General features: G+C 35.9%; 1 protein-coding gene across 1 annotated transcript in view; it reads right to left on the bottom strand.

The window, feature by feature from the left end:
• Positions 1 to 9,328, bottom strand: part of LOC307151640 (uncharacterized protein) — a 124,663-nt gene extending 115,335 nt beyond the window's left edge. Inside the window, exons 1-12 of the mRNA XM_079859754.1 lie at positions 9,142 to 9,328; positions 5,388 to 5,577; positions 5,131 to 5,269; positions 4,910 to 5,043; positions 3,884 to 4,037; positions 2,593 to 2,697; positions 2,398 to 2,496; positions 2,143 to 2,289; positions 1,941 to 2,018; positions 1,333 to 1,480; positions 1,080 to 1,229; positions 549 to 621 (exon numbers count right to left, since the gene is read on the bottom strand). Coding sequence (XP_079715880.1) covers positions 549 to 621; positions 1,080 to 1,229; positions 1,333 to 1,480; positions 1,941 to 2,018; positions 2,143 to 2,289; positions 2,398 to 2,496; positions 2,593 to 2,697; positions 3,884 to 4,037; positions 4,910 to 5,043; positions 5,131 to 5,269; positions 5,388 to 5,577; positions 9,142 to 9,310 — 1,586 coding nt within the window. The 5' untranslated portion in view covers positions 9,311 to 9,328. The remainder of the gene's footprint in view (positions 1 to 548; positions 622 to 1,079; positions 1,230 to 1,332; positions 1,481 to 1,940; positions 2,019 to 2,142; positions 2,290 to 2,397; positions 2,497 to 2,592; positions 2,698 to 3,883; positions 4,038 to 4,909; positions 5,044 to 5,130; positions 5,270 to 5,387; positions 5,578 to 9,141) is intronic.
• Positions 9,329 to 12,831: the final 3,503 nt, after the last annotated feature.

The raw sequence follows: 12,831 nt of genomic DNA, 5'->3' as shown, positions 1-12,831 counted from the left end.
TGTCTTCACTATGATTTCACTTCCTGTTTTAAGTATGTTTCTGCATGTTGGTTGCACCACAAGATTTGACTTGGCAGACATTTGATTTGTTTAAAATATTTATAACATTTGAACAAACTTCTTCAAAGATTATAGCAAACTACTTGGTAATGTTTTCAAGAATTTCATCCTTTAAACAAAGCTTTTTATTCATGATATCCGTCTACCACCCTGAAAAATTTCACCTGGACTTGTCTGCTGAACCTGTGCAACATCTTTGTTGATCCTGGAACAACATTCCAATCAACCAATCAGATTTGAGGGACAAGTTTACAGTTTATGTCAAGTTTATGCTTACAACCAGGGTTAGGTGCTTCTACATCAGTGTTATTCACCTATCATTTCCCTCTGATTTTAGGGATAAGTTATGGGTAGGGTTAGCTTAAGGGGTATGGATAGGGTTAGATGCATTTTTCAGACAGGAATGTTCTTCCAATATCAGCAAAATATGTTGACCCAGGAACACGCCTAACTCTGCAAAATTAGGACATGAGATTTGTCTCACTCACCCAGTGCGAGCAAAGTTGCCCCAGTAATTCATGACAGATCTACAAAGTTCATTTTCTTCTTTTGAGAGTTCACCTGAATTAAAACAGGAAGAAAAACAAAGAGAGACACTGTATTGATTGTCACTACCTATAAAATCCTTACTTTGACAACTGTTGTGGTTAATGATATCAATGAGACTAAAGTTTGAGATCTGAAGGTATGGTCACATTTAACATTTTTCTGCAAATTTTCACAGTCGAAATCCAGTCATTTAAATAGTAATACACATGACTGGATATTTCGTGTGAGACCGAAAGTTTTCCCCACGCATATTTCACAATGTGTTAAAGCAAATTCACTGTGTTGACCATCTGAAAGCTGCTTGGTCTGAAAGTGATTTCTCTGTGAGCTGTGCTTCATACATTGCTACACTGCTGACAATATACAATGGACCATTTTTCTGTGGAGTTTTGTGAAAGTTTGCTAGTGTGACCGTACTTCTAAAACACTTAATCTATTTGTTATATTTTCTAATATTATTGGGGTTGTACCTTCCAGCTTTATACGTCCATCAGCAAAGCAAAAACCAAAAACAAATGCAATTTCATCTCCATGGTCACTTCCAACAAAACTGGGTCTTTTCTTTTGAAGTATACTGGGAGAATGCTGGAATTCATACACGTACACTGGTGCACCAGCATCTAGAAATAGACGAAACTGATCATTATTGTTGTGTATCACTGAAACAACATTCTACAAATTTAACACAGTCATACTTCTACAGCACATTGAACAAACGCTCACCTCTGTGGAAATTCGCTACTTTGCGAGCTGGGATGTTGAACAAAGAGTCTCCTAACATCTCTCGAAAACCATCTCGGATTTTGATCCTGTCAGTGGATGTGCCCAGATACTCATTTAAAACAAGCTCAAGAATTGACTGATCTTGGAGCTAAAGGGGATAAAAATAGACCAGAAATATTATTTAAAAAGTTTCAATTATTTTTAAATTACAAACCATATAGGCTAGTCTTGCAGCTTACTATCAGAGTTCCTCTAAAACCCTCCACCTCCACCAGCTCCACCTGTCTAGATCTATGGACAGTAGCAAGTCCATTCTTGCTCTGCAGCAGCAGCAATACTCAAAAGCAGCAGTGTAACAGATCTAGTCCACCAAACCAAACTATTTCAAAAGTTGTTATTAAATTATTCATATAATTTATTATATTTATTAATATATTTATATATTAAAATGATTTATATATATAAATATATTTATATATACATAAAATATTTATATATATTTATTATATTTATTTATTATAATTTAATATATTTCAATCATAACAACTTTTGAAATAGTTTGGCTTTGGTGGACTATATATGTATAATTGAAGATACAACTCTCTTACAGCATGATTAAACATGGTCAAAAATGGCACAATCTGCTCTATGTCCATCCCGTCTGTCCATCCAGGAGGTGAAAAGAACTATGGAAAAACATTTGCTAAATGTGAATATACTGTAAAATACTGACTGATCAGTAATTTTTGGAAAAACAAATCTCGTGTTTGTATTTTTACAAATTTTAAAAGTGAAGAAGTCTGTCTTTACATTTGGCAGCATATATCCACACTCATCATTAGTGATTCCAGTGATCAGAGGCACTTTATTAAACTGGTGGGATTGAAGAAGATCTGCTGCAGGTTTTGGAAGGAACTGGCCATCCACTGTCACTCCAAAAAGAAGCTCTGGATGCTCCTGTTTCAAAAGACAACACACCGTTTAGTGCATAGGTGGACTGTTTGCATAAATGTATGAGTGTTCACAGAGATTCAATAAGAAAGACTAGTATTTGGACAGACAGACCTTAGCAATTGTCAAGATGTCTTCTTCTGTCAGCTGCATCACACAGTCAACAATCGTCTTTGTGCTGGAAATATCACAGCCAGATATATTTCCTACAGCCTAGAGAAACAAGTGATATTTACATTCAATTTATTTCATTTTTACCACAGAAAGTTCTAAATTAATTTCTTTAGAAATTGAACAGGTGTAACTGACCTGAGCTGATGCAAGAGGGTTTGGTCTCATGAGAGCATCCATTGCTGCTGTACCGCTCTCTGCGATAGCATGATGGAAGAGGTTTGCAGATAATGGTGATAGAACCTGTGAATTTTTTTTTAGAAATGCTTTGGTTCAATGACATAATGCTCATTTTTTGACTGAAAAATACTTGAAAGTCTTATTGGAATATCAGCCTTATGGGTTTTGCGAATATGTAACCAATAAAAAGTGTTAGAAAGAGCTTGTGACTAAACCTTGTAACTGCATTGGCTTCTCAATGTGTCAGTCAAACCTCATAACTCCACCCCGACTCTATCATGAATGAAGTGCCAGGTTGGTGACCACTGCACTACACCATGCGGACCAATGCCTGCCTATGAGCTGTGAAGGTCACCAAGCACAACCATATCTGGCTTAAGCACTGAAGTACTTGATGGGCCTCGACCCAGAGAAACCTAATCACCAGCAACCAAATTAGACACATCCTGTAACACCACAGCCATGCTACCTAGAAGCTCAGTGTAAAAACCCAAAGCCTCTATGCTCAGCTTTTTCTGAAATGTGAACTCTTGAATTAAACCAGTCTGAGCCACAGCAGCAGGACAGCCCAGAGCCCCTAAGAGTAGAGCTAACAGGGGAGACTATAGACATAACCTCAGCTAAATCCATAGCACTACATCTAGCAGCTGAACCAGGCAATAGATGAAATACAGTGTTGCTCACAGCAACTCTACATATAACCCTACCAGGACTGAACAAGCCTAAAGGGAAGCAATGTACCGAAGGGAGCATGCAAAGAAAGAATTCCTCAGCTTCCAAGATAAACAAGACTAATGGGCTGAAGAAGCAATAGAAAATGGTTTGCAAACCGTGATCCAACCACTCAAAGCCCCACTGCAACCTTAGAGTAGCCTGGGGACAGGGATCAACCCATTCACAAGGAGCATAATCCTGCTTCAAACCCAATATGACAATGTGGGGAGGACAACAAGTAAGAAAGTGGAATTTTCCATACTCAATCTCAGCTGTCAAGCTCTACTCGTGCTCACCCTGCTCGGGAGCTCAACCCTACTTCAAATCATTCAAGCTCAACTCAACAGATGCTATTATCCCAGCGAGTTCACCAAAGAAGAGTGCTATACGGCAATATCACCTCTGCCTATCCTCACGAAAAATGTTTACACAAACACCTCCCAGCTGAATACACTGGAGGAGGAACTGATGGAAGTGTATATATATACATTATATATATATATATATATATATATATTTTTTTTTTTTTTCTTACATGTAAAGACACACTGACTCCTCCAGCAGACTCTCCAAAGATGGTCACCAATCCAGGGTCGCCCCCAAAGCTGTGGATGTTCTCCTGAACCCAATGAAGGGCAGCCACCTGGTCCAGAAGACCATAGTTTCCTGGCGCATGTTCATCTCCTGTGCTAAAGGGCAGAATATAATCATACAACTCCATCAAGAGACCTTAGACCTCAATTGCACTGAAACTATTAAACTAAACAATCAGAGATTCTAAAGCTTCACAATCATGAACTAGTAGGACTTAATAGCCATTCAAGTCTGAAGTCCAAAAACACATGGCCTGCTGAATGCAAACCAAACCTAAACCTTTATAATGTGTCATCTTTTAATGTTACTCCAACACCTGGACAGGTAAAACGAGAAAAAGTACTTCAATATATTGGCAGTGATATTATTTAGAACTACACAGAAAAGTTTGTTGATAAACTTTGATGTGTGCTTGAGAAAGCTTAGTCTGAATGTTTAAAATGGTTTAACAAGTTGTAAGTTATAAGACTGAAACATTTTCAAAAATCTTGAAGTTTGAAGGTTTTAAATATTTTTAAAGATAAAGACAAATCAGCAACAAAATCTGACATGAACTGTCCCAACTGTCGTTTCTTGTGCTCAAATAGCACTAAAAATGCGTATTTTTTCAGGCAGGACAAGCCAGTGCACGTGCAGTCCCAAGGTGCATCTCAAATCACTGACTGTTTCTACAGCAACTGTGACACAATAACTTTATCAATTTATCAATCAATCAGTCTTTTATTTAGAAGGCGGGACTAATTCCAACATACTGCGCATTCAACTTTCTCCCATTCATAGTAATATGAGTGTACAGTCTTTCTATAAATATAGTCTTTGCATTCATGGAAATTACATTCATGTTTTAGCATGTTCATTTTCTATAATGTAGTTAAAGGTTGTTAGCACATTTCTAGCATGTTTTAGATTTAGTTGTAACTATTTTGGATTTTATCAGATCTTTATGTTGTTAACAATTAGTTTTTACCTGAAAAATCCAAGTAGACCAAGCCTGTATTGAATCAGGACCACAACTACATCTTGATAGGCAGCCAAAACATGTCCGTCAAATATGGAAGCAGAGGCCATCGAAAAACCTCCACCATGGATCCAAACCATAACCTTTTGCAACATTAAAATACTATTAAAATGCATAAAATACATATAATATTAAAATACATAAACATCAACCAAATCATTTACACTTACAGGCAACTTGTCATTAGCTCCAGGTTTAGAAGGTGTGTAGACGTTGAGGTAAAGACAGTCCTCTGCTGAATCAGGAACCTCTATATTCATAGATAAATTGCCCACCAAGTCTTCAATTATCTGCTTATCCTGCAGACACCTGGGACAGACACAGAGTAACAAGTAAGTAAGTGTCACCACTTGATCTCCAGTGTAAAATCTAGGACCTGAAGCAAATGCATTGATCTACAGGTGGATTAGCTTTGATTTATTCTCACATGAGCGGCTGTTTTGTAGCATCTCTCACTCCGACCCATTTCTCTGCAGGTTGGGGTGGAGCGAGTCTCAATGAACCCACGGGTGGCTTGGCAAACGGAATGCCCAGGTAAGAATGGACAACTGTGTCTTTTCCTTTTGCTTTCATGTGTGATCCTTTCAGGGCCCCAGATTTGGTTTGCAGGACAGGTCCTGTGGAATTAATTTTTAAAAAAGAGAGAGATAGAGTTTAAAGCATTTTTTTCACAGTATGATTTGTAATTCATTTTCTACGGAGGTCACCTGTGGAGAAAAAACAAAACAATTCGTGGCGACGGTTTTACAATCTGTCCCCTCAGTTTATAAACCGTACTCACAAATTCTTAAACTGTTCCCTCGGTTTAACAAATCGTGCCCACGGATTAATAAACCGTACCCACGAGTTCCTAATCCGCGCTCTCAGATTTGTAAACCGTGCCTTCGGTTTTGCCAATCTGTACCCACAAATTCATAAACCGTGCCCACGCTTTCGCAATCCGTTCCCATGGGTTTGTAAACTGTACTCACGGATTTGTGGCCCGCCCTCATTTTAGAAGAACAGCAAGCGGTACGTTGGTAACAAATCTTATTGTATATTGTATATTGTTTTATTGTGTATTAAGTGGAATACATCAAAATGTCTTAACTGCGTCCGCATGCTTAAAGAGATTCTCAGTTGTTGTGGGCATGGGTAAGGTGAACTAAGTGGGCTTAGTGTAGCTCAGTGGGGGCCCCAGGCAAAATTAATCAATGAGGCCCTTTTAAAAATATATGTTAAGTTATATATAATATATATAATATATTAATATATTATATATATTAATATATTATATATATTAATATATATAATATATTAATATATAAGATTTTTTTTGTTAATATATCTTACCTAGAGATACAATTATACAAAATACAAAAAGTAGTCGAAACACATCTAACAGAACATAAGTTGTTTATTTTTTACAACATTATGTGCTTTTTTTTTAATTAACAATGTCAGTCTTCATCTTTATAACAGAAGATTGGTCATTCTACAGAAACGTCCACTTTTGGTATGGCAAGATGTCTTAAAATTGATTTTATGACTTTATGAATAAATGACAGCTTAAAGGTGCCTTGTGTAATGTCCGCCAAAAAATCAATTCATACTCCACATTCCATACCAGATGGGGGCAGTATACCTCCAGAAAGTGAGTTGACACTTTTCACACGCTCTCACGCCACACATCAATTTTCTCACGCACAGAAAAATCGCGAAGCAAAGAGGACACGGAGACCGACAGACTAGACAGAGCAGGTTAGTTATGATATAAAAAAATCTCAGCTCTCAGATTCTGTCAATTTTATTACGCAATTCAAACAATAAATACCGTTTTGCCGCTTGTAAATGTTACACGACAGATCCCTAGCGCACGTGAACCGATCATCTCTACTAGCTAATAGTAAAAAAACACGAACACTGTTGAAAGATACAGTAGGCTACAACTTACCAAAATGTATTCCTCATATATAATATCGACCAATCAGTGTTTTTTATCAGCGTGAAGAGGTCAATAACATAGCTGGAGAACAATTATGTCAGATTTACCTCAGGAAAGCCATTTAATAAACATAATATAGGTCACGTAGTTGGCAAGAAAAAAAGAGCTATAGAGAGTACTGTGCTATATATGTGTACGCTATATTACAATACTACATATTTATTATATTTTTACTTATATCATGGGCTTCAGCCAATCTTCCACTCTCTTCCCTGAACTGAAATGTAGTAGTGGGCTGTGCTTTCCACACGATTGACATCAGGTTCAAGTATGCCCACAAGCCATGCAAGTTATTCATGTACTGCAGTTTGGCTGGTGGTTATGTTGCCCGCATGGCGTCTCCCATGGCCGAAACTGGTATTATGACACCTGTCGGGCTGTGGCTAGTAATTTAGCATGCTAATTCATGTTGATATCTCTGCAGCACTATAACTTGTCATTTTTTTAATGACATCATCACCCTTATTTCTTCTCATTCTTTTGATGCGTGTAGCTAATTTTTTGGATATTTTTACCTCAATTCTTACACATGGCACCTTTAATGATTTTTTATATTTTTTGTTACCTTACATTGCTAATATTAAAGGTTTTTATGATATATTATTTCTTTTTTTCAGCACATGTAGTCAGAGTTACAGAAAATGTATAATAATGCAACAAATAAGGAGATTATGTTTTATTTATTTGAATCAGGTTTGTTATAAGTGTGCTTGAATGATGTTAGTTCATTTGCGCAACCATGTATTAGCTATCACTGATTCTTGAGAGTCGGGACAAAACACGTTTTAAAAAACTTTTTTTTAAAATACACACTATATCAATTAGAGTTATATGTTTCTGCAGAGAAAGGTCTTAGCTATTTAACCATGTAAAGGAACAGGTTCTAAATAAAAACACATTTTTACTGGATTTGTGATTTTTTACTGGATACTGGATTAGAACTGGATTTGTGTCAACTCCGTCAGACTCACTAAAAAGTATACAATTTTTATTCTTCAAATCCAACAAGAATCTAAAGTTCTGAAGTATATTGCAATAGTGTTAGTTACTCTGATATGTAAAACAAATCCAATATATAAACTTAAGTTGTGATTTCACACTATTCTGAAAACTCAGATTTCTAAATATTTGCATTTTCAAACTTTGATTTTAATTTCAATATTATAAAAACAAATTCCTTAAATAAATAAAACTTAAGAGGATGTAGATCAGATGGTCCTTTGTTACAAAAACAACATAAACTGAAGGAACAATATTTTTTTTCCCAAAAAAATTAACAAAAACATACATACATCCAACGCTGTTTACGAAGATCTGACGGTGTTGACGAAAAACTGACGGTGTTGACGAAAAATGTTTGAATGTTTTACCCCAGATTTGTGAAATTCACCTGTTTGTCATGATATGTTCTGACAATAAAGAGTAGTTTAAAACCACAATTAATGCTCTGTTTTCTACAACATTCACTTAGGAGCAAAAATCTGCCTTTAAACTTAATAAAGATTTGACATTTATCGTGATAATTATCGATATCGACTGATATAAAAAAAATTATTATATTATTATAATTTTTTTTGGCCATATCGCTCAGCCCTACACTGGCTTCTCATTTCTCTATCTCTGTCTCTACATAGGCTATATATATATATATTAAAGTGCTGGCAAAGTTACACGTTACACAATAATAAGCAGACCACTGCCTGCCCATTATCTACAAGTCTGATGCGTATTTTAGTTGAAATGAAACTATTTGAAAAACAGTTAAAATCAAGTAATGATGCAATCCTTTAAATCCTAACTTTTGAGTGTAGCAGAATTAAATGGGTGTAAAATTATTATAATTTTCATTATCATGATCATTATCATTTGTAGCCTATTTATTTAATTTATATAGGCTATGCAGCACTCCATCTGAAACTATGCATCATACACGCATTTAATAGTGTTTTTTAAAGCAAACCCCGATCGACACACCTACTTCTGTGAATGCACTTTCAACGGAATAGCCTATCCCATTTAATAAACCCATTTTACTAAAGCAATGTTCATTGTTGCTTTACTTTTTGACGTCAAAAAACGCGTGAAAACACGATTGCTTCGAAACTTGTGTAAATGTCGTTTTCTTATCTTGACAATAAAAGAGTTAGCGTAATTGTGCAAGTAAACGCACTCATTATGCCACATTAATCTGACTTACCATCCTCTGCTTTCACAGTGTTTTGAAGAGTCAGTGCGATCAGCATGCAGAGTGAAAGCACGACAGACTCCCTCATCGCCATGCCGAGTACAGTCAGTCTCAGTCCCGCTGCAGAATGAGCGTTCACAAGCTCTGAACGGTTATTTACACAATTGCGTGATCTGACCATACTTTGAACTTTGTTTTCGGAACTGTGGTTGCCAGATATTTTCTAATAAAAAAAAAAACAACTATTTTAAATTGAGTTGGTGGTGGTCTTTTTATCTAAAGGATTATTTTTTAAGGATTAAAAGGGATTTAATGGAATAAAGAAGAAATAAGAACGGTAAAAGCAATTATAGGTCTAATTATAGCCTATAGTTGTTAAGTAATCCATTTAAACTTTTTTCAAATAATATTTTATTTGTTTGTATAATATGTCTAAAATGTAAAGACTGAATGTCTGCGCCACTTTGTTTAAATAGCAAATGCATTTGCACCCATTTGTGCTCTGGTCTGAAAACGAGGTGTGTTCAGGTGCATTGTTGGCGCGTTATTTTGAGGACAGTGAAATAGACTGCACCATTGACCAAATCAAACCTGGTCTAGGGCCCTATTTTAACGATCTAAGCGCATCTAAAGCGCATGGCACAAGTGCATTTAGGGCGTGTCCTAATCCACTTGCTAGTTTAACAACAGGGAAAATGGTCGGCGCACCCGGCGCATGGTCTAAAAGGGTTGTCCCTATTCTCTTAATGAGTGATGGGTGTGTTTTGGGCGTAACGTAAAATAAACCAGAGTCTCATCTCCCATTCCCTTTAAAAGCCAGTTGCTCTCGCGCCATGGTGGATTCGCTACATGGTGGAATTTGCAAGTGGACCCATACACAAAAGAAATATATTTGAAATATATTTTCAGAATATATTTTGGAATATATGCAAATATTTGAAATTGGCCCAATAAATAGGCATTTCACACTTAACATCATATATTTTTGTTATATTTCAGAGTATATTTCAATGTATTTGGAATATATGCCACATATATTTTTGACACTTTTGGGGACCCATACAGAAAAAAATACATTGAAATATATTCTGAAATATAACAAAAAATATATGATGTTAAGTGTGAAATATATTTATTGGGCCAATTTCAAATATTTGCATATATTCCAAAATATACTCTGAAAATATATTTCAAATATATTTCTTTTGTGTATGGGGAAAAACTGAACACTTCTCTAGCGATGAAACGGATCTGCTCGTGCGCGAGGTTAAAGCATGCCAGCAACAGAGTTTGACTCCTCCCCCTCAATGTGGTTATGCCCTGGTGTATATCCAAATGAAACTCTTTTCAAACAAGAAAAAAATGTATGGAGGACTTGATTTTGTCCATCAGGAATTGATTGAGGGAGAAGTTATTTTGATTAAAGATTACAATGGCACATACAAAAACAAAACAAAAAAATATGATGTGCACGGATAAATAATTTATAATAAATACAACAAAGTTAAACTTTACATTAAAAGTTACATTTCGATTTCATGGTGATATATAAATAAAAAAACGTAAAAAAATAAGACAAAAAAGCATTAAAAGTCTTCAAAAACATGGATATGGGGAAATAAGGAAACCTAATTTTTAAAGTGTGATTTCGAGACTATAATGTACATTTATAAAAAATCTAACGCCATGGGTGTTTAGTGAATATATTTTATTGTTTAAAAATAATATATTTTTGAAATCCTTTCCAGTAAATAATGAACAACTGGAAAAGTCACAGGGCCTTAGGTAAACTAGTAGACGCAACATTATTTAGTGGTGTGTTTTCTTTCAATCTGGCAACACGCTGAGCTTTATCAAATAGTGGTTGTAATTCATCAAAGATTCCCTTTACCCCAGTGCCTATTCATAATGACGAAGGATAAGGGTTTTGTCAAATAGCCTACCTTACATGGACCTGTAGACGTACAGATCACACGTGTATTTCAACTTACAAACAGAACAATGTCAGTTCTAATGTGCGTTAATGTGCTATAAAACTTAGCAATGATTAGCTTCACTCGCCGCGGTACATGAACCACAACATTTGAAGTTTTGAAACTTTGCAGGTTTGAATGGTTTGAATACCTTACAAATGAATAATAACATAATTTTTTGAGAGTGCTATATGTACGTGATTTACGTAGCGGGCCAGTGGCGCAATGGATAACGCGTCTGACTACGGATCAGAAGATTCCAGGTTCGACTCCTGGCTGGCTCGGTTCTTTTGAACTTCGATTCTCGAGTTCGTTTAAGCCGGCTTTGAACATGATGTTGCAACAAACAGTGAGGTGAATGGATACAGGGCGCACCTACAATGTATGTGAAGGTTCAAATTAATCTGACTCACTGCAGTATGTCATAAAAACAATTTTAACAACTCGACTGAAATTATTCCTTTTTGTTTTCGTCGAATTCGCCACTGTTTTGTTTATCTTCAAGAAAATAAAAATCGTCAAAGCTTTGATTTAACAGCCAGCACCATGAGTAAAAATTAGAGTTATCCCTTGTGCGTCCTTATTTGTCTTTTTTTTATTTTTGTTTGAATTTAGAATTTTATTAGAATTTTAATATTTCACCCTCATTTCCTATATAAATCTATTTCACACTATAGGTACACAAAATAGTTACACTCAGGAAAAATGCCCACATTGAGACTCATTTAAACTGCAATTTGAAATCCCAGGGCCATTTAACAAAGTATAATGGTAAAAAACGCTCTTGTTGTTCAAGACAGTGAACCGCACTGCCCTCTCGCGGTATGTGCTTGAAGTACATCATTATTTACCTGATCTAATACAAAGGAAATATCTTGTGTTTTACATGTTGATATGTTATAATCCCGTTATTCAGGCGCCAATAGTGTATCTCATTACAGCAGGGGAGATATTCTATGAAACAGAGGCATTTCACAGATATTATTTTTTACCTTTCTGAATTTAATCTATGAGGAGATGCCGCGAGAGGGCAGTAGACTTGCATTCTTTTAACGCGTAAATGCCATAAATGGCTAACATTGGTTTAGGTCACCTTTTACCTCTTTCTTCAGTGTAGTTTAGCAGTGTCAGTTTAGCAAAGAATTCAAGTTGGCCTATATGCTTTTTATTGAAGATAACTAACACTAACTACAACTCATCACATGAGTTGAAAGACTTAATTTTATATGATATTGAATTAATGTGCAATATTTCACGTATATGCGAGCATCCATGCCATATACTCGATTAAAGCCGTCACAATGTACGTTCGAGAATCGAAAGTTCAAAAGAACCGAGCCAGCCAGGAGTCGAACCTTAAATCTGTTCCGTAGTCAGACCGAGTCAGACGCGTTATCCATTCATGCCACCTGTAAATCGTGGCTATTCTTGGTTATGACAGCCAATCACGTTCCCGGCTGCAACCAAGATTCGTATGATATGGCCAATCACGGCTCGTATCGCTACCATGATTCAGCCTAGTAACTAACCAAGAATTGACCAATCAACGTCAAGAGCCATGCCCAAGAGACTTGCAGATTGCGGCTGGAGAAGAGTTAACGCAATATTTGCAAAGTAAGTCAGTCTTTTGTCAATAAAAAGTGCCAAATATATAGTTGTTTTAAACGAATAACCTGTGGCTCAGACTAGCTAATATTCAAGTAATTAATACAAAATATTATTTAAAAAA

Source organism: Squalius cephalus, assembly GCF_949319135.1.
Source record: "Squalius cephalus genome assembly, chromosome: 23".
NCBI classification, from domain to species: Eukaryota; Metazoa; Chordata; class Actinopteri; order Cypriniformes; family Leuciscidae; genus Squalius; species Squalius cephalus.
Note: the sequence above shows the minus strand (reverse complement) of the source record. Positions and strands in the feature narration are given on the sequence as shown.